Source organism: Haemorhous mexicanus, chromosome 4 (genome assembly GCF_027477595.1).
Source record: "Haemorhous mexicanus isolate bHaeMex1 chromosome 4, bHaeMex1.pri, whole genome shotgun sequence".
Lineage (NCBI taxonomy): Eukaryota > Metazoa > Chordata > Aves > Passeriformes > Fringillidae > Haemorhous > Haemorhous mexicanus.
This window is the reverse complement of record NC_082344.1, coordinates 68871783-68894377: the sequence shown is the minus strand read 5'-3', so window position 1 is coordinate 68894377 and position 22595 is coordinate 68871783. Positions and strand designations below refer to the sequence as shown.

The following is a 22595-nucleotide window of genomic DNA, read 5'->3' as shown; positions in this document are numbered from 1 at the left end:
CCATCCTGGGGCTTTAGCAGACAACTTCAAAAAGAACCTGAGCACACCACTTAGTAAGAATTCCAAGCCAAATACTGAAAACCATTGAAAAACAACTGAAAACAATTATGCCACTGTGCACATCCACAGTTTGCTCGTATCTTGAGGAAGTGCAGTTCTGATTCACTTACTGCTAAGAGGAAATTGTAGAATTGAAAACTGTTTAGGGCAAGAGATAAGACATGATCAAAGGTATGGACAATTTGTGGACAACCTCTGAACAAGCAGGCTCTGACTTTTCCAATCTGAAAAAGTAACCACATTGACAAAATGTGACTTAGGTCTACAAAATCACAACAGGCGGGAGAGGCCAGACAGGAATCAGGAGCAAACAAAAGCAAATGGCAAGGCAGACTTACAGAACCCTCTGTAAAAGGACAATTCTCAGATAAAGTTTTTTAACAATATTAGCAGAGACTGGACAAGACAGTGGAGAAGTTACTACATTCACAAAACATGGGAAGCTTAAATAGCAGCTTACAGAGATATATAATTTCATTCTGTTTTTCAGACCTGTTCTCAAAAATTCATTTAATATCCTACTCAAGGCAAAAACTGGTAGACAAATAGTCTGAATTTTGTATTATTTATGAGGAAACTGATTAAACACAGTGATTACTTTTACATAGTATTCCATTTGAAGTGCTGCAAAATCATGGAATGTCAAAGGGACTTGTGAATTACATCTTAAAATGAAGTCCACTTAGAAACCCTGTTGTAAGGCCTTGATTATGATCACACTTGCAAGCCTAAGATAGCAAATAGTCAGAATAATGAAAAAGATAAGCTGAGTTTGGTGCATGCTAAGTCATATTTAACCTGTAAAAACAATTAGGTCCAGGCCAAAGAACTCATGATTCTATTTCCACTGCCACTAAAATATTTCATAATTCAATTGGTACACTTATTTCAGTGGCTTTTATATTGTGGTTATGCTTTGTGGTTCAAGCTACCTCCACTGTGTTACCCTGAACTCTGTGAACATAACAAATCACACACACAGAAAGCCAGCTATCACAGAAATACAGAAAACAAAGGTAACTCATCTCTAATGTCTTCCCTCTGCTTCAAGATAGTAAAACTTCAGGGAAACTGAGGTCTCACTACAAAACAGGTTATCCTCTAAACAGTAAACCAAAACAAAGTCAGGTTTTTCACTGATCTGTATAAGATCCCTTGTGTATAATCAAAGTCGAGCTGAAGTGTGGCATTTTCTTTATTACAAGTATTATGATGCTATCTCCCTGCTATCAACTAAGTTCCTTACTGTCATTAAATATACAGAACCTTAATTCATGACCTCCACTCTTCAATCATTTTGGCTGAGATGGTCCAACAGGCTTAAGAGTCACTTTGCACTTTGCTGGGCTCCTCCAGCGCACACACATTCACAGCTATGCTTGTGCCCACAGGCAACATGGTCACATCAACCCCTTTCTCTCAAATGAAGCCAAGGTAGAATGTGTTTAGATAACCATTTAATCCCATGCACTGATGCAAAAGTTAACTTTTTAGTATTTGCCAGACACACTTCTCCTATAAAACAGCAGAGGACAAGGGAAGTAATGACCCAGGTACCATTTAGCAGCAATGCCCTCTTGGATACATTAAGCAGGTAATGTAACATTGATTTCAATGATACAGAGACACTGGATGATTAAAATTCAGATCTCTAAATCTTTTGCAGAAAAGCTGATGTCCAATAAAAAGTTATCTGCATTAAAAAATATATATGGATAAATTCCTTAATCCTGCAACATTCTATTGTTCTTAAAATCAACATTAAGGATACACCAATCACTGTAGTAGAAGGATACAGGAATTTATGTACATGCAAATTACTACCAAGACATTAAGTTGCTCTTACCTTGAACTAGATCTTGACTTTACATCTTCCTTTGCTGTCCTTTCACTACTAGCATCTTCGTTGTAGTCCGTTTTTTTATCACACAGTGGTTTCCTCTTCTCCCACTTCTTCTGCTGATTTGAGATGCTTTCTGCTTCTCCTTGGGAGTCACTTTCTACTCCTACCTGTGAACCTGAGGAATGTGCCAGGCACTTAGAGGAGACTGGCAGTTTTTGCTCTTCACTGCCAAAGTCTCTTTCTGCTAACAAAGCAGAAGTTTCAGGTTTTAATGTTTCCTGCTCAGGGACTGAATTGTCCAAGTTATCTACATGGTCCATTTCCTTAGACTTTACTAACGTGTATGAAGCATTTACAACACCTCCTGCAGAATGTTTAGTCTTTAAACCTTCAACACCGTCCTCCCTGCTGTCTTCACAGCTGCCACAACACACACAGGAATTAATCAGACAGTTTGTGGCAGCTATACTGAGTTTATGGGACTCATCCTCCTCCTCATCTGCTAATGGATTAGCAGATCCAGGAATACAGCTAATAGCTGCTTCTGGGGTTGTTACTGGGGATTCTGAGCTAGAAGGAGATTTAGGATTGAATATTACAGTAGCAGATATTTTCATTCCCCCCGTCCTGTGCGCTATCACTTCCGCCGTTTCCGCGTCGTCGGCGTACGCATCCCAGCCATTGAGGTATAACTGTGAGTCTGCACCTTCCAGACAGCTGCACGAATTTGGAACTGAAATGCCAGGCATCTGTTTTCCATCTTCAACATTGTTATTATTGCTTAAGACACTTTCAGCATCTTTTAAAAGCAAAGTTTCCTCTGTCTGATGGCCATTCTCATAAAGCAAAGCATCTCTATATTGCAGATTCTGTTTTGAATCGTGGCAAGGGTTATTCACCCAAGCAAAAGTATCACTGACTGAATCCAACCCAGCCAGAGCTTCTCCTGCTCCATCTAGGTCATCCATAAAAAACACTCTGTCCTCTTCATCAGTTAAGTTGTCAAGATGGTGTCTTGTTGGTGAAGCTTCTGTGCTAGAACTATTCCTTAGGCTAGGTCTGTGAGCTGGAGACTGACAGATGCTTGGAGGGGAAAGCAGAGAAGACATTTCGTCGCCAACTCTGTGCACCATCCTGTTCAGCTGCTCCAGCTCCTGCTCATCATACTGCATGGAACAAGCCAGCTCAGCCTCTGTGTTCTCAGCTTTTGCTGAAAGTTCCTTAGGAGGCAAAGTCGCAGTTATGCCTGGTGTAATGACAGAGGGTACTTCAGGATCTGCTCTGACGGGAAAATCCACATCTTGGGAGATGCACAGGTTACGTTCCAGCGTGTGCAGCTCATCCTCGGTCAGCGTCTGAAGGAGATCCCTGAAAATGAAGAAATACACACATCACTTGTCATTTATAATCATGAGGCATTGATGCTACAGATTTTAAAAAAGCTTTTACTGTTAGTGCAGAAATCCAGAACTTGAGAGCACAGAATACTTTTGACTGTGTAATTCAGTGCATTTGGCATTCATATCCAGAGCACGTGACTACTGATGCCTGAATTTGAGATTACTCATGCAAATAGAGGGCATAAAATTATATGCATGCTTGCAGTGAAGCCTCAAAATAAACCAAAACACACACAAAAATGGAAATTTTCCCCTCCCCATCATTTATAGTGAAAATGTCACCCACAATTAGATTTATTTCATCATTTTACTTTTTTAATTCACAAATTTGACTTTGATTAGCAAACCAATTTTCCATCCTTCAAGTTGATTCAGAAAATTATTCTGCAAAAGAGTACTGCAGAAGTTTCACAGCATTACACTGTCAGATAAAAGAATTCAATAAAATAGTAATATTGCTTATGCACCACTGGTATCTGGAAGCCAGATCACTGAAACTGGGATTGGAAGTTGGCTCTCTCCTGCCTCAAACACTGAACTCAATCTTCTGGCTTTGTCTGGCATAAACTTAATTTTCTTCACAGTGGCTACAATGGGGCCGTGTTTGGTGCTGGAAGCAGTGCTGTTAACCCAGGGGTGTCTTTGCTATTCCTGCCCAGCACTCACACACAGCCAAGGCCTTTCCCGCTCCTCACTCCACCCCAGCAGCGAGGAGGCTGGGGGTGCACAAGGAGCTGGGAGGGGACACAGCTGGGGCAGCTGACCCCAGATGACCCAGGGATATTCCAGACCATATAGATGGCATCAGGCTCAGCACATAAAGCTGGGGGAAGGAGGAGGAAGGGGGGTTGTTTGGAGTGGTGGCATTTGTCTGCCCAAGTCACCGTTACGTGTGATGGAGCCTGGCTGCCCTGGGCATGGCTGAACACCTGCCTGGGGAAGTGCTGAATTTATTCCTTGCTCTGCTTTGCTTGTTTGGGGCTTTTGATTTACCCATTAAACTGTCTTTATCTCAACCCATGACTTTACTCCCTTCTACTCTTCTGCTTCTCTCCCCAGACCCACTGGAGGGTGAGCAAGTTGGCTGCGTGGGGCTGAGCTGTCAGCTGGGGTGAAGCCACAACACCAGGTCATTAAGGACTAAAGCTCCTGCACGATGTTAAGGACAAGGCAGGTCTGGAAGCAAACACTGAGCAGTTCAGCAAACTGTGTTTTCTGTAGACATGCAGCATCCCCAGTGTTACCAAGTGTCCTCAGTACTGCAGTTTAGGACTATGGGCACCTGAAAACAAAGTGTTATTAAGTGCTTGATAACTTAAAAACAGATCTGCAGACACAGCAGCATGTAATTTTAGGCCTTAATTTGATTTACAATATCCTTCTTAATTAGAAGTCACATATACAAACATCCTCTGTCAAGAACTGCTGCCACCATTCCCAAAGATCAGTAAGTGCATTTTAGCTTAAAAGAATGGATGGGAAAAGCAAGACCTGTTCAACAGAGGTTAGGAGTCCATGATTCCTCATGTATTTAGGACTAATTTGTAAGCAGGTAACATACAGCTGGAATAATAATATGCACATATTAAAAGAATTCTCTTAAAGGAGTAATTTTGGTAAAAAAAGAGGCCAAAAACCACCAAAGAAACATTCAATACATCTCACACCTTGATTTCCAGTAAGTGGTTTACATTCTTAACTTTCTAACTCAAAGATCAAATATTTTTGCAAGTACTACCAGTTATTCAAATAGCTCAAAATATACATCACTAGCATCTGACCTGCATGTCAGCTACCTATAGTTTGAAAAAGCTAACAGTTTAGACAAACATTCTTAAGTCAGAAAAAATTATGGCTATGTACATTCCACACAATTAAGATTTTATTTCTTTAAAAAAAAAAAATCTTGCTTTATATGAGTAATGTGACCCTGAAAAAAGTTCTAGGCCTCCAGAAGTGCTACTTATAAAAACAACTGCACTCCCTTTTCACACTCTGTAACAGAGAAGTCAGAATTTCCTAGAATCATTCTATCTGCATCTTCAAATCTAAAGTTTGACCATTTTTTTCAGTCTTAAAAAAGTAAGAAAGGAAAATAGGCAATCTTTCTTAGACCCACTTGCCTAATAATCTATAAAGCAGTACTGCTATTTGGCACACTTGAATATTTTAAATACCTATACATTCCTTTCTTTTGTCTGCACAGTATGTAATGACACCACCTCAATATTACTCGGATTTTGTATTTAATCAGTGTCTGTAAGAGATGAGGCACTTGAACATCACCTTAGTAACAAACTGAGAATGGCTCAGGTTTTAAGGTCAACATAAAAACAGTAGTGTTACCATCAGTTATTCTAGAAATAATTATACCAATAGGATAAAAAAACCCCCCACAGAATAACATGATAATAACATGAGGCTTTGTATTAGGAATTTCCATTTTTTTAGTGAAGAAACTCCGATGTAGAATTTTATAAGCATAAACAAAGTAATGTGAGATTTTAAAAACATTTGGGGTTTTCATTTTAAAAAACCACAACAAACAAAAGTAAGCACAGAAATGTAACAGTGAAGGGTTTAAGCTTGTCCCTCACATACTCAAAGGTATAAAGACATAGGAAATTTCTGGGTTGGGCCAGGGTGCATCAAGTAGAGAATCCTGGCTCCTCATGGGTCCTAAGGAAATACAAAAGCCCAGGACAGACCCACAGGGATCCCTGTGAGTGCATCCTACTGGCTGCCAGCAGCCAGGCATCTCTGAACCAAGGCAGCATCCCTGTGTTCCACAATCCACAGGGAGCTTTTCTTGCACAAACTAAAAGCTGTGTGTCAGCAACTGACCAACAGAAAACTGCTTAAACATCAGCTACCCTTCTCCACACACCACAGTTATGCACACTTCTCAAAACAAAAAAAATGAGCAACTTCTACAAAGACAGCACCAGCAACAGCCAAAGGAATTTGCTTTCCATCCAAGCCCTGCAGCATAATTGAGAACGATCCACTGGGCCCAGGGAAAATCTAAGATTGAATCTCTGGACTTCCAGCATCTATTTTGGTGTTTTATTCAGAACAGAACACCACATGGCAGCACCCAGGATTACTGAATGCCTGGGTGTCCAGAGCTACTCTGCTTCCTTTCCAAGGCTCAGTGAGCCTGGCTGCTCAGACCTAACCAATGCAGGTTTCACACATTGCCTGTAAATTCAGTGCTGAAACACATATTTACTTTATACTAGCTTGCTCCATGGACTTGAGTAATAAATTCTTTCTGCCAATAACAACACCCCAAAATTGAAGAGCAATTCTATGCAGTTTTGAGGACAGTAAATAAAGCCTAATTAAAAAAAAAAATAACAAGAACAACAACAACCACCAGTGGAATCAACTGACAATCCTCATGTCTTTTTAGGAGAGTCGGATCCATGCAGCCTTGGAGGAATAACATAACCAGTTGAATTACACATGGTAGTCTACCAGCCCTGTAATTTCAGTAGAGAAGTAACCCTGCTTTAAATTCAAAGGGAATATGCTCATTTTCCTAATCCAAACACAGGAAATTTTGCTATTAACAAATACAGCTTATTCTAAAAGAGGTTCAAGTAATTATCTTCACTTCTCTGGTTAAAAATTCCCTAGATTCACCATTTTTAAGGATGACAAATGTTTGAACAAGAGCTACCTTTTAGATACACTGTACATTAGATTATACAGGACTCACTGCCAATCTGTCATGCTGTAAAATGACTATGAAGATACTGAAAATGAATGTTAACCAATATAGGGAAAGAAATGTGACATTTCACTACTAAAAACCTGAACATCAGGCGTCATCAATAAACTTTAAGCTTTAATTAAACTGTAGCTACTTCAGTGGCTCATTTCCTTTCTGCTGAAGAACCTTTAACTCTTTGTGCTCATATGGACAAAAAGGATTTCTTCCTCTGCTTACATTATTCAGAAGCCACAAGTAAAGTCAGCTTCTGCAATCCACCCTGATGAGCAGCAGTGTGCTTTCTTCTCACAAGGGCTTCAGAAAATACTGAATTTTAAAAAGTCCATGCTGAAGTTTCAACTGCTTTTTTACTCTTTTTGGCATTGTATCACAGAAAGGCAATCTAGCTTTCAAAATACAAGGAGCATTCTTCTTCCAGTGCTTACAGCTACTCTCAGAAAAACAAAGGAAGTTCTTCAGCTGTGCTCTGCCTGTTACAAGCAGCAGTAGAGATTTGCTCTGCCTACTGCAAAACCAATGAATATATTTTACTCTACTGCCAATATCCAGGGTACAGAAGTGACAAAAAAGCTTCAAAGACATGAGGCCAGATGTCTTTACAGACAAGTTCAGCTTAACAGAGGTCAGGGCCACAGACCCCCTAATCCTGCACATTCCTCAAGCCTCCTCCATTGACTTTGCTCCTATTCTGACAAGAATTTTAAACTGCCTTGCTGTCAGAGAACAGCTTCATTGCTACTGCCAGCCTGTGCTCCAGTCCGTGCTCCAAAGGGAGCACAACCAGGTGCCTCAGTGGAGCTGCCACTGTAGGAGCCTGGAGCAGGTACAGGGATGCCACACACATCCCCCCACTCCTGCTGCACCCTGCTCTGCTCACCAAAGTCCACAGATCTGTCTGACACACCCACACTGAGAAATCAACACTGAGATATGTGACAAACTGCACTGACTCCTTTACTGCCACAGTTTTGAATCAACTCAAAGTTTTAAACACAGCCACCTTGGAAAAACGAATCCAGCTCCCCCCCAACCACTGTGCACACTTAATTTAAAGAAAACAAATTTACACTGCCCCACCCAATTCTTTAAAACAGAGAGTATGTATGCTGCATTTAATTTCTGGTCAATGATGGAGAAAGGTTTCAGTGTATTGAAAATGGCACGATTCTCTGATTCTGCACCTCTTGATGTGCAATCTCCTTGATTCTGCACCACCAAAATCCATGGGGACCCTGCCATCACTTGGAATGGTCTAGAAACAAGCACCAGGCAAGCAAAGAGCTCTGAAACAGGGCAGGATTAAGGAGTACTGCAAAATCCCAAGCTTGCTGACTTTTGAAAATCCCTGTACAGCAGCCTCACAGGCATATATAGCATAGGCAGTGTTTTACCACAAGCATGTTCAGTGTGGTAGGCCCTCAGTGACATATCTGGGCATAGAGCAGGGGATGTGATCTGGGGATTTCCTAAGCAGATTGCAGCAGTTTGGCAGAAATGGTTCAAACACCTTTGTTCCAAAGGCACAGAGACAGCACTACTATATAATTATGCTTTAGTAGATGTAATGCTAATGTTTTACACACAAAATATAAATCAACACAAGCACCTGGCTTAGATATTAATTAAAATATTCAAAGCCATAATTTGCTGCTCAACCTTTCCAAAAACTCAGCAAGAACCCTTACTGCTTTTTCTCAGAGTCTCAACAATCTCTATTGTTTTCAAAGTTGTCAGCCACCAGTAAGACACCAAAAAATTTTCATACCTAATAGATATTTATCTTCTCTGCTAGTTCTGATTTAATTATGTGGATAAACATAATTAAATACAGTACTTATCTCTGCCTTATGGATATTTTAGGATAATACAGTTTAAAAACTAATTACCTGTAATCCTACAAAATAATCAGCTCTGTGTATGATGTTACTCCATGAGCTAAAATACTTAGTTGGCTTAAAAGTTATAGAAATTCACAGAGAAATTCACTGGGATGTGATCACATTCTGCACTAAGATGTTCTACATTCTTACAACAGGCACAAAACTGGAATACAAAATGCAGCTATTTTTAACAGAAGATTTCTGAATCTATTTTCATGCTTAACTATTGGTGCTGGAGACTGGAGAAAGACTCCAGGGACAAACACTCTTCCTTTGCTGGGGAGCAGAAGTATTGGTATCAAATATCATTCCACCTTCTTCAGAGGTTTCTATGAACCTTCTCACAGAGTATGGATTGCAGCCTGATGAGTTAAAAAAAAACCTGATAAGAAAAAATAACTCTACACAGCTTAGGGACTTTTAAAATTAATTCAATTACTCTGTATGAACAGCAAACTTATTTGCATCTCATTGTTATTTTCATTCAATGGATTTTCCATTCAAGAATATTACTAAAGGATCTTTCTGAGCTCAGTTCTTGCCAATATTTGAGTTCCTTCAATTCAGAGACTGCCAGACATAGAATTCCATATTACTTCTTGCTTGAATTTTTGCTCTGATAGATGTTATCTCAGTAAGAACACTTTGCCAACTTTGTCTCCCAGACAACTGAAGTCACATTTTTTTAATGTTCCCTTTCCTTTACAGAATAAATACAAGTCTTAAAGTATATCAGAACTTGGCCAAAATTGAATATGAAAGATCCCTATTTTTTAAAGTTTGCATTGAAAACTGTAGTTATTGAACAAACAAGCATTTTACAAATTTGTTTTCAACCCCAGAGCTATGTTCACAGTAAAAAATGAAAATTAAATGAAAATTAAATGGGCTGAGCAATACACTGACTTCAGTGATTTTCATTTTTCACGTTGTGAAATATGAGGATAATAAAGCAGAAAATACAGATTATGAGAAGAATATTGGCTTTTAAATATCTTTTTGGCTTTAGACAGCAAGTGGAATGCTGGGGAAAATATCTGCAATAGCCACATATTGGGAATAAGGTATTTTAATGTAAACTTCATGGACTTTTCAAGCTTCAGTACCAATAAAGCTTTTTCCTCCTGCTAACTTCAGTTTTGCCCCTCAGTTCATGTTGTTATTCTTAACCCAGTGGTTTATAATACCCTAATTACTCCAAAAACCCCAACAAACCAAACATGTCAATTTATCAATTTTAATTCTCAGATTTCAATATGAATTTCACTAATGTACCTAAAAATAAGACTTCTAGACAAAAATACTAGGAAGCTTTCAAGGGACACACAAGGATGTGGTCTAGATATTTATAAAGGCTAACTTCAGAAATAGCTCCCCTCTGAACCACCCCTGACAAAGCTCACATTCTCCCTCAGGAGATGCCTCACCTCTAAGGATGAGAGGAGATCAATCTGGATATAAACTATGTGAAAACTATTCTTGTATCAGACTGTCACCATGACATCCAGGGAAGGCAATAAACTGCTGAAAATTGGACTCAGGGAAAAAACCCAAACCTTTCAAATTATCTCTAGAGATTTCTAGGAACAAAAGTTGCAGTTGGTATATAAATCTGAATTCTAAGAAAGTAACAGAGCTTATGGATTAAGAAAAATTTTTAACACCCAGATAAAATATCTGAAGAGTGAACATAAAGATCCTTTAAAGATACAGCTCAATTTCTACAAAGTAACAGATCAGTCTTCTAAAAACCTCAGCTAAGAAAACAAGATTTTAATGTTCTTTATACTTGAGCCAAAGCCCACATCTCCAACAGTAACCCACAGTGAAGCATTATGGAAAGAAGTATAAAGTGATTCATCCTGTAAAAAACAAATTTACAATATGAAAAACTGATATTCATTTCTATTAGGTTAGGAATTATCTGAGTACTGCATCATAGCATAACAAGAAAATGTAATAAGCCTAGTTAAGCAGAAACATTGATGCTAATTAGAAACAGAATCTACCAAAAATAAACTCTAACTTTTGTACTTCAGGCATCATATACCCAGAAGGAAAATGTGAAATGCTATAAAATGATACTCAAAAAAAAAAAAAAGAAATTATCACAGAGATTAAAAGTTCAGAAAACTACCATGAAATGAAAAACTACATTTTGTTATTTCACGGGTATATCAGGCTGATGAGAGGAAAATGCTGTTTATGGTTAACATAGCAAACAGAAACACTTTTTTAAGCATTTGTGAGTTTTCAGGACTCTGATTTTCACTTCAGAAGAGAAGCAATTACAACTATCATTTATTACTTGCCTTATTTTTCTTAGCAAAGTGTGAAAAGGTCTGAAGAGCTCAGACATATCTTCTGGTTTATGGTCCAAGTTTAATGGTCCCTCGGAGTAGACAACAAGGCCACTGTAATTCAAACACATGCATGAACACACACAAATGAAAATTTTATTACACAGAGCAACCACTGCACAGTCAGAAAAGCAACTGTACATAAACATCAGAACAACATTTAACTACATCTCGTTATCTTATTTTTGTCTTATTCACCCACAGCTAGAATTAGATGCTATTTAAAGTAACAGGAAAAAGATCCCATCCACTCTGTTCCCCTTTCTTAAACATGGCAGAAAAAGCAATGGAAGCCTAAAGGGAAGAACACATATTTATTTCATTGCTGCAGCTGAATTGAAAAAAAAAAATAAAACCACAAAGAAAACCCCACAAAGGAAACCTATTATCAAGTACATAGGGGGAGGTCCACTGATTTGAGGTATTGCAGATGGCTTGTTCTTTCCTGTCTAAATAATTTCCAGGCAAGGTAGCTGACTCCTAGCTCCTATTTTTCTACCTCTAAGATAAATATAACATGGTATTGACATATGGTAAAAAAAGGAAACAGATTTTCTTAATCACATAAAACATATTTCAAAGAAACCATGCTTTTAAATCAACTGAGCACTTGTACAGATTTCCCAGGAAAGAGGCAAATTCAGAATCCTGAGAGCTTCCAGGTACTTCCCTGGAGGTATCTCAACAGCTCCTTCTGACCAACTCACCACTGCCCAAACCTGTTTGTGTGCCATGGGTTAAACAGAATGCACCTTCAGATCTGCTGTGCCACACCATCCTGGCTCTGAGAGGATTCCCAAAGGCACCACTGCTTAAAACTATTTAATCCTCTGCCCACAGCAAAAGCAATGTATGCTTCCCAAAGACAACCTGTTCTCACAGCTGAGATGACATCAGTGTTCTTTTTCCCCTTCCTGTCCATAGTGTCAGTGCTCTATTACCCAAGGTATTTTAAAGGAGTGTTCCTTTTCCTAAACTCAAATTCCATATTGCTGCAGAGAGCTATCCAGCACCCAAATCACCCCGAGTAACAGCAACCCTTGCCTAAGGGTCTGTCAAGGTCTTACCCTAAGGATTGTCAAAGTCTTTTTGTCACCAACCCCTCCCTAGCAATCACCTGTGTGACCACCAAAGCAGCAAAGCTGATGTCACAAGCTATATGAATTCCTCTGAAGTACTAAAAACAAAGACCAGGGGATTGGGGTTTTGAGGGCAGGAGCAGGGAAGAGGAGAGGAGAGTCAGAAAAAGTTGCTTCCTTTCCAAGTCACTTTTTTTTCCTTTGTGGCTTAAGAGAAATTATCTTGTTGCCAGGGATACATAGTTTTATCTTTTTCTCAATGCTTGCCAAGCTTCAACAAGCAGGCTGCCACAAAGTGAAGCAGTTACTGCTGACTCATGTCTTATGTTCTGCAGAAGCAAATGTTACTACTTTGCTCAGGGAAAGAAAGCTCAAGGCTACTCTCCTCACACTTCTACCTGATGCAAGTCACTGCTCCTTTGGCTTTCAGGCAGTTTGTTTGCCACAGAATTTAACTCTTGGAAGAAATTAAAAAAAAAAAGTGAGCTAGACCACTAGAGAAAAAAAAATATTATGAAACGGCTTCTGTACATGTGTAACATTTGAAAGAGCTCTGTGATACTTCATGACACTCATTTAGTTTCTTATCAGTGGATAATTAGGAGCACTTAAACTTCTCTTTCCTTCTGTGTAATTTGGGATAGACATGATCCATTTGCCAAGGAGCCCTGGTTTTCCAGTTAGTGTTGATGTGTTCTCCTCCACTGTGTCCTCCAGCAGCTTCAAACTGACTTCTCCCATTCCTGTTGTCTTCCAATAACCAGATTATTACTGTTATTATTTTTAGAATGACAGTTAGAGACAATATACTATTTAACAGGAACAACAGGCCACAGGGATTTCCTGAGGAGAAGTGTATTACACTCAGGATTTGAGGGGTTTTATTTCCCTCAATTATCCTCCTTATATTAGCTAACTGTAAAACGTTCACAATGTAAAATATTAAAAATATGCTGGCTTTACTCCAGAGAAACTGCTGCCTTAGTAAACCATGAAGACTCATTAGGAAAAATGCATCTGATTTGTTCAATATTGCAAAAACTGAATGAAGCAAAACCACTGTCAATTTAGTTGAGGGGTCAATACAGGGCACAAACCTACACAAAAGTTACAAATATTAACATTTTCCTTCAAGAGAATTAAGCCTAACTCAATAGTTACAATGCAGTGGGCCATGATAATTCCTTCTGAACCTAGAGTCCTTGAGAAAAACCACACAAATTTAACTGAAAATTTGTAGTTTTCAAGACTTGTATCCTTATGTCATCCTATTTTTGAGTGTCACAAAATATGCGCTTTCAAAAAATAATTCTGACAACAGGACATTACAAAGACTGATGTTCCTAATTTCTAAACTTTGCTGGAGGATGCCTGATCAATTGTTCCTGCCTGCTCTATTTAGAGATCTACCATCTTTCTTTTTTTTGTCTTGCTATTCTACATTAAACTGGTAATGATTTAGAACAAAACAATCCTCCTCTTTAATTTTTTTATTAAAACAATCCTCCTCTTTAATTTTTTTTAAAAACATTAAAGCAAAATCAGGTGAAAGACCATTGAAATTCTGAACACAGCTTTTCAAATCTTCAATAAGCCTTCCAATGAGGCAGAACAGAGAGTAGTTAAAAGTTACTTACCATACAATGGCTAATCTTGGAATTGTAAACATTAAAGCTGGTTCATAGTCATCTATCATATCTTGAGTGAGGTATCCAAGCCTTAAGGCTCTAAGCAGAAGAATAAAATTATTTAGTAAGACATCAAAGTCATGAAGAACACATTTCAGTAAGGAAAAACTTGAAAAAATTGTTACAAGCCAATTCAAACTGACAGTATTTAACTCATGCACTGGTTTTGTACAGTCTAAAACACTATATATATAAACTGATTGCTTAAGTCTCTGCTTTAATGAAAAAAAACAGTATAATAAAAATATAAATGCAAGAAAAAATCCCTTTAAGCATTTAAAGCTTTTATAGTTATTCAAAACACAATTCACTTTTATGAAATTTTCTCTATTTACTATTTCATGTCCAGCATCAGTTTGATACTGAAAACCACTGGTGCTGGCAATTTTTCAAATAAAAGAAACACTTTTAAAGTAATAGGGGAAAGTACTTGGTTTCATTTTCAAATAGAAACTGCTCTAATTATCAAGGTCAATCTCCCCCTTAACTAACAAAAAACTTTAAAAAACCACCCAAGAACAGCACAGTTCTACACAATAACTCTTACTGAAGCCTAAGGATTTAATACATGGGGGAGACTTCATTGTCCTCAAATAACTTCTCAAATTTCTTAAGCCCCTTTTAAACTAAACCCCATTTTGCTTGGATTTTTTACTTTGCTATACTTTCCAGGTTTCTTCACAATTTTCAGATTTTACCATATGTTTCATAACATCCTCAAATTTCTTCTCTGACTTGTTCACATCAGTGTTGAAGACTGCAATGAAAACTGCACACGAGTCCTGCTTTTGGTCCCCAAAAGAATGGAAATGACTTTTTCTCATTCCTTGTCAGCACTGTCCAGCCAGAACTGCTGGGGGTGGATGGGACACAACCACAAAGCAAAACCTGGCTGGTGCCAGGAGTGGATGGACACACTGGTGTGTGGCCCATCCTCCTTTCCTGTTCCTTCCTACAGCCCAGACAGATTTCCCAAAGCTACAAGTAAGAAATCATCTTTTTCCTCTTACTGGGGCAATACAGAATCCCAGAACTGTCAGGGTTGGAATGCACCTCTGGAGATCAGCCAGTCCAACCCCCTGCCAGGCAGGGTCATCTAGAGCAGGTGACACAGGCACACATCCAGGTGGTGGAATGTCTCCAGGGAGAGAGACCCCACAACCTCCATGGGGAGCTGTCCTGCCACTTTAAAGTAGAGAAATTCTTCCCCATGCTGGTGTGAACTTCTCTTGTTGTAATTTATGGCTGTTACTCCTTGTCCTGTCCCTGAGCACCATGGAAGAGAGCCTGGAACCATCCCCTTAGAGACACCTTTGAGGTATTTGTGTGCATTGATCAGATCCCCAGTCTTGCCTCTCTGACAGGCCCAGCTCCCCCAGGCTCTCCTCCTCAGAGAGATGCTCCAGACCCCTCCTCATCTTTGTGGCCTCTGCTGGACATGTGTATGCCACAGGTATGTGTATGTGGGGTAGCTCTCTGACTGATGGAAGGTAATTCCTCCTACTTGTGACCTTTTCTGAGCTGTAATCCTGTCTCCCAAAATGCCTGAAACACCTCTGATCCTGGTGCCACGTACAGACTGTGGCAGTGTGCTCTGTACTCCTGCAGTCCTTGATCAAAGATGGACCACAGCAGACCCAGGGTCCTGCTTCCCGAGCTCTCCTGACATGACAGTGAAACCAACACTCATCCTGAGGGCCTCCTACAGTCAGCTGCTATCTAATAATTCTACCCAGAACATGATTCACCAGTTTGCTTTTAAGAACAGTGCCCTGCTCAGAACCTCACTTAGGCTGAGCATTTCACATGCTGCTCCCCTCTACTGCCCATCTGCAGGCTAGTTAATCTGTCACAAGGGAGAAGAAAAAAGCTGTTCAACACAGTATATTACAAATTCACACTTTCCTTTGCACCTTATACTTCTAGAAGAACTTAAGGATTGCTGAATAGTTTTCTTTCATCATTGTCCCTTCATACATATAGAGCCAAAGACCAGTCCTTTGAGATTTTCAAGAGCTTTTATGAGTTCTTTATGAAAATCACTGGAGGTTCACAGATTATTTGAATCATCTCCCCATGTATTTATTCTTGCATGAAACACCATTAAGTCTTGATGCCTTAAACAGATTTGGCTTATTTAAATGCTGAGTCTTCATGTACACATCTGTAACCAGGCATACCAACAATAGAGTTATTGTTGAATTATTAACTCTTGTGTTTTGTTTTGTATTTTTTAATGGAGAAAACAAAAAACCACAGGTTTGTGCCTGCCAAGCAGGCTTAATACCTTTGAATCTGGACACTTGCTAGAAAAGCAAAATACCTGGTGTTTTATGACAATTCTTCAATATTAATAGTTAATGTACTTCAATAAAAACTCAGACAAAGCAAACACAAAAATTAAGATCTAATCCTTAACTTACCTCTCCACAGTTTCACAGAACAGCACAATAACCTCTTGCTGTACATAGTACTCTTTTGGAGACTTCACAGGTACCATGGCTGACACGTAACTACAAAAATGATAAAATAATGCACCACTGTTTCACATGCTTTAACAATAAACCAAACCTAGGACAAATCATCTTAGAAACCTAAGATGATTTCCTGCACCAATTTGTATTTATTTCAACAGCACTCACTATGAAAACTGTACTGTGTAACAGTCTAGGAGAAACACAGCCAAATTACTTATTGAAGTGGAATTGAGGCAGTGGAAGTCAGCAGTAATTTAGAAATATTATAATTATATAGCACATTTATGATACAGTGATGTAATTATGATAGCACATTTAGCTATCAGAACCCTTTTCTGTGTGGCACAGTGCCTTGGAAGGATCCTTACTGCCCCACCTTAAAGACAGAATAGTTTACTCTGCATTTCCTCAATTAAAAAAATCTGACTTAAACCAAACATTTTATCTATAATGATTTTATCTAAAATTAGATTAGTGAAATTCAGTTCCCCAGATGAGACAGTTTATGACACTTAAAATTTGGCATCATTTCTGTGGGGAATTACTAGCAAAAGCACTGATTCAACAAGGTAAGAAACACTGGTAGAAGTTCAGTGGTTTTCTGTCACTTTTGTATTACTTAATTGGTCACTTGTAGAATACAAGTAACACAGAAAGGGAAGAAATTGTTTGCAAAACAATGATGAAGAAAAATGCTGTACATAGAGAGTTGGTATTGACAGGCCAAAACCTGCACAGAACTGCCAAGAACCAGTTACTGATGTCATTATTGGTGTCTGCACTCAAACCCACACTTAAAAACATGTTTTTAGACAACATTTTCAATTAAAGTGTTTTCAGTGTAACAGAATAATGATGCCTTTACTAATGAGAAAAAAACCTGCTTACCTGAGTGAAAGAACACAAGAGAAAAACAATATTGAGGAAGGGCAAGTAGTAATGTGGGACATGACAGTCCATAGGTTATTGCCAAGAAATATTAAAAGACTACCCAATTCTAAGAAACATGTTCTGCTAAAAGCAGCAGTGATGTGTTATATTAGATCCATAGATGATCCTGCCCATTATCTTGTCTGTGGCCAGCACCACAAACATCTAACACACAGGCAGGTAGCTGGCTACACTCTGAAGCACAGTGCAAGACTGGTCAGTGTGACCCTTGATGCAAAAAAGCATCACCCCAAAAAGCAGCTATTTTTACTTAAGCTATAAACCTCAAAGTCATTTTTCAATCACAAGTTTTCAAATCAGGGATTTCCTGTGGTTAATTATGGTTCATGTAAAAGCACTTCCTCCATCAGAATTCAATTTGCCTTCCTAAATTCACTGGGTACATCTTGCTTGTACCACTAAGTACAAGAGAACAAAACCTCTGTCTCTAGAAAATTCATTATCATTCTTTTCTTTTTAAACATCTATTTGTTGCCTTTTCTCTGACAAAGAAAACATTAAGAGATTTATGGTTTCCTTTTGTGTCTTGGAAATTCTCCCTCAAATGCCATATGCCAGTATGCAAATGGGGGATTATAGTTTAGTTGGAGAGAGCAAATGTTGTTTGCAAAAAAGCTATTTAGTTTTCATTACTGCTACACTGGAAGGAAAAATATAACAATACACAAATTACTAAAGAATTCCAATACAATGATAAAAAATTTACATCATTTTTCCACTCAAAGAAAGCAGAGTAAAACAGCCAGTTTCCAAAAGCCAACAAGCCCAAAAACAGCTGCAGTGGCTAAGCCATGGCTCCCAACACATTTACTTCATCTGTTTTACCTTAATTCAAACTCAGCAAAAAGGACATCAAAATGCTTGAGGGAATCTTTCATTTTTTCTGTGTAGAGGTTCAAATCCCTTAAGGCCTGGTCACGGATGATATTTCTGACTTCCTCCAGGCTTCGGGTCAGGTCCTTGGCCAAGGGCCTCATAGCCATACTCTCAATTTCACGATTCATAATAATTGAACCAGCAGCCAAACACTAGGAAAGACATGAAGAGATCAAATATTAGTTTTTACAAAGTAAAAATACTCCTATACTCAAAAACAAAGCACAAGATGTGCTATTTAATAAGATGTGCTTTTGAACAAGGGCACTACTTAGCCCCAGTTAGCTACAAATTATTAAACAAGTGAAAGATTTAAGGCTGGTATGTCAAGAGTCAAAAGCTTTCACAGAAAAGGTTAGGGAGCAGATCAGCCAGGGAGAGATGAGGAGAGGAAAAGGTTGAAGTACAAGCATGTCTTAGGGTGACCACAGTGCTGACAGAAGTAAAGTTATTCTCCCACCAGTTAGGCAATAAGCACTAGCAGGATAGATCCTCTATGCACTCACAGATTCCTTGCATAAAAGAGGTGGGAATCCAGCAAAACCACAGTCCATGGACTGGTTTGATTTGGGCTTTGATTTGGATTTTTTATTTTATTGTAAAATAAATCTGTTCCTTATAAAAAGAACAAATTCTACAACAGTGTGAGCAGTTTTGCTGTAAAAGACATCTGTGATGCCTGGCTATCACACAAGGATCCAGTTAGGCCAGTATCCTGCTTCCCACAGAAATCATGATAATACATAAAAATCAGGTCACTGAGTGATTCCTCCCTTCCAGTGTCTGGAAAGCAACTATTTAAGACTCCTTGCCCCAGGCATTATACATGGACTCTGTGATCAGCTGACAAGGACATTAACAGTAGATTTTTACTGTAATTCATTAATAAAACTTTTTTTTTAAATCTTGCCACTAAAGACAACTGCTGGCTTTATTCTTTTATGGTTGCATTTGGAAGACAATAAGCACCAATATAAATCACACCTGCTGCATTAAAAGAAATATTTCTGTTAACTGAGAAAATACAAGGTTGTTTTCAAAGATCAGGGGGGTTTTTCCCTTTTCTAAATCTCCACTTGCAGCTGTGTCACCCCCCTCTCCCAGGCATCCTGTGGATGGGAGAGGAGGGACCTGCAGTCCCAGAAGGGATCCTGTCTCAGCAGTCTGATGCATTGATTTGAGGGCACTCAGAGAAGATCATGTTCTCACTTCTTATCAGCCAAAGCAGTGTTTGTGGGAAGTATGGACAGAGTAAGTGTTACCTGCTGAGAGGTATTCTCAGTCTGATAACTCAGTGATTGTACTGACAAGGACACAAGTGTGTACTCATAAAGCTCACACAACCTTCTTGCTCCATGAATTTACAGGAGGACAGTGCCTGCAGCAGCAGGAGTTGGCATTACATCATCACTGCACAGGTTACTTGCCCTGAAACCAACAGGTCTCTCCAGCCTGAGGGTTGCACAGTCAAAGTTTGATTTGGAAACAGGTTTAGCTTATATAACACAGCAGTGAATAAAACAAGACTTAGGACATGATTACAAAGCATGGACATACCAAATTAATTTTATAAATTCTGTCTAAGCCTTCTCTGACTCAAAGGAGCCTACAATTAACAACTGTCAAAGCAAGTTTTAGAAACAGAACATATGGAGGCATATTGGACTGAACAAGATGGGAAATCCTGATGAAGAACATGCACTTGAAAAAGAAAGGAGAAACTGGTAGAGGGGAAAAAAAAAAAAAAGGGATATTAACAGGAGGCCAAGGACAGCTTCAAATACAGGAGAGGCAACACTGAAAACAAGACTACAACATTCTGTTGTGTGGTGGGATGTCTGGACTAATCCCCCCCTCAAGCCTCAACAAATTCATGGTGCCACCTTAAGTTACCTTCAGGCCAGTAAAAGTGAAGAGTTTATCACTAAAAATGCCACAATATGAAAAATGCCACCAAAAATGATTTATTTTTTTAGTCAAAGACATCAGAAGTAATAAATAAGTATCTTGCATTTCACAGCCTTTTGTTCTGACACTTCAGGCTTCCTTTGGTTAAAATAACAGAATATTCACCACAAAAATTCCTTGATCCTGATCCTACAGGTTGCTCTAGAAGCAAGTATTTGAAAGAAGACTTGGTAAGAAAAACCAGGTAAGAGAAGAAAAATGGACTTCAGTATTCTGCAGAGGAACTACTGTATTTTTGGCATACACATGAAACAAGGAAGTTATGTGCAACAAATGACAGCCTGAGGTTGCATATTTAGGATGAATTATAGCATAACAGAGCCATTAAAATAAAGTGACAGCATGCACTTCTGTTTGTTGGAGATGAACTTTTGTCCTGATAAAACTCCCTAGTACACTTTTATTTGTTTCTAAGATCTTCAAAACACAAGATGGGTGATCAGAAAAAAAAAAAAAGATCACTCAGATGGTAACCCACAAAAGAAGAGTTTTTCGCTATAGAATACTGACAACACACAATTATGAAAATAAACTGGTATGCTCCTAGCCCAACCAAAACCACAGTTAAAGAACCCCATTTCTCTGAGCACCCCCAGAGCTGAAGTTCTCTTGTTTATTTTGCCCTGTAATTCTTTTTTGTACTTCTTTCAGAAAAGTCTGAAAAGTTCTTGTGGCTTTACACAACAAAAAAGTGTCTATTAATGCCAAAGAACAGAAGTATGACAGACCTACCTCTGCTCCAAACCACAGCTGTCCTGCAAGGTTGTCATGGCGTATTTCCTCTGGAAACTTCACACAGAAGTCTCTGTTGGCCCGTTCATGGGGAATGCACTCATCCATGATTTGGTTGATGATGTTCAAAACATTATCCTGAGGCAAAACACAGGATACCATATATACTGTTTGCACAGAAAACATTTTTGCTTCTAAAATAGACTTTATTAGTGAGGTACCAACCAATTAAGATAGAAAATGCAGTTTAACTCTCATGGTCTTCATACACACAGTGAAAACAGAGGGGGATATTGCACAGAAACAAGAGCAGCAAACTTCTCTCTTCGTAGTTCTCCTAGAACTGTTTGTCAGATTAGTTGCACTCAACTTTGACTACTTTAATGGGACTTCTGATGAGGAGGCATGACATAAAGAGCTCATTACCTCCAGCTATCCGTACCCACCAGTAAATAAACTGGAAGTACAAGTGAATTATACTTCTTCCACTTCCTCTCACCAGCCTCAACAATACCCATTCCATTTATTCCCACAAAGAGCACCTGACAGGGTACCTTGCAGTTGTTAGAAACTGAGTTATATTGGACCATTGAAGCTCATCCTGGTAATCTAAAGCAGTTTACACACCTGAATCCCAAGTGGGCAAGGGCTGGCACACTCACCAACCACCTCGTCCCCCAGACTCCAGGAGGTTAAGGGGCCACCACACAAATTAGAGCTTTAATAACTGCTCTGATCTACCTCTGCACCAGGACAATGATCAAAGACCTACAAGCAGTTTCTTGATATGCAGTAAATAATCTGTATTCATTTATTTGAAAAGATCATTTTCACTTTTCCCTGCTGGGAGCTGTACAGAATTTAATTAACATAATAAAGGTAGATTGAGAGCATGAAAAAGGCTGAGTGCTTTCATAAAGATGTTTTGTCTTCTGCTTCTTCCGCTATTTACAGAATTCACATTCTATTTAAAGTATTTCTCAAAGAAATACCACCACATCTGTCTGTACAAAACTGTTTAACAGACAGAATTGCCTTAAATCTACACTTTACTAGTTTATTTTCACCTGTATTTAAAAAACAATAGAAGACAGGAATTTTGAAGAAACCTGCCCCTTTAATATGTTCCCCATCAAAAAAGACAAAACCTACTTTAGCTAAAAAGAATGATCCACATTTTCTGCAATTTCTCCACAGACTGCTGCACCTGCTGTTGCCACAAAATAATCTTAACATTAAGGCTGTAATTACAGTTGTCTTCATCCAAAATAAGTGAATAAATTAACAATCAGCAATATTTATTACACACTGGTATAAGGTACTCGATGTGTTAACAATTAAAACACTTTCACAATAAAGTCTTTTTTGCAAAGCTGTCATGAGATAATAAGTTTCATTTCAATGAAGTTGCAAAAAACAAACACAAAACTCCACCTCATACAGTTAAAACACACAAAGAAGTCTAACAATCAACCATCTTCTCTAGATGTAAGACTGAAAATCAAATGCCCTGCAGCCCCTCTGGGGCATCACAAACACAGA

The 22595-nt window shown here is 38.7% G+C and overlaps 1 protein-coding gene across 4 annotated transcripts in view; it reads right to left on the bottom strand.

Annotated features, from left to right (window-relative positions):
* The window catches only part of ZFYVE28 (zinc finger FYVE-type containing 28), a 147275-nt gene that overhangs the window by 40532 nt on the left and 84148 nt on the right, over positions 1 to 22595 (bottom strand). For all 4 annotated transcript variants that reach the window (XM_059845315.1, XM_059845312.1, XM_059845313.1 and 1 more), the window contains exons 3-8: positions 21054 to 21191; positions 18303 to 18505; positions 16473 to 16562; positions 13999 to 14088; positions 11235 to 11336; positions 1907 to 3271 (exon numbers count right to left, since the gene is read on the bottom strand). In XM_059845315.1, the coding sequence (XP_059701298.1) occupies positions 1907 to 3271; positions 11235 to 11336; positions 13999 to 14088; positions 16473 to 16562; positions 18303 to 18505; positions 21054 to 21191 (1988 nt within the window). The remainder of the gene's footprint in view (positions 1 to 1906; positions 3272 to 11234; positions 11337 to 13998; positions 14089 to 16472; positions 16563 to 18302; positions 18506 to 21053; positions 21192 to 22595) is intronic.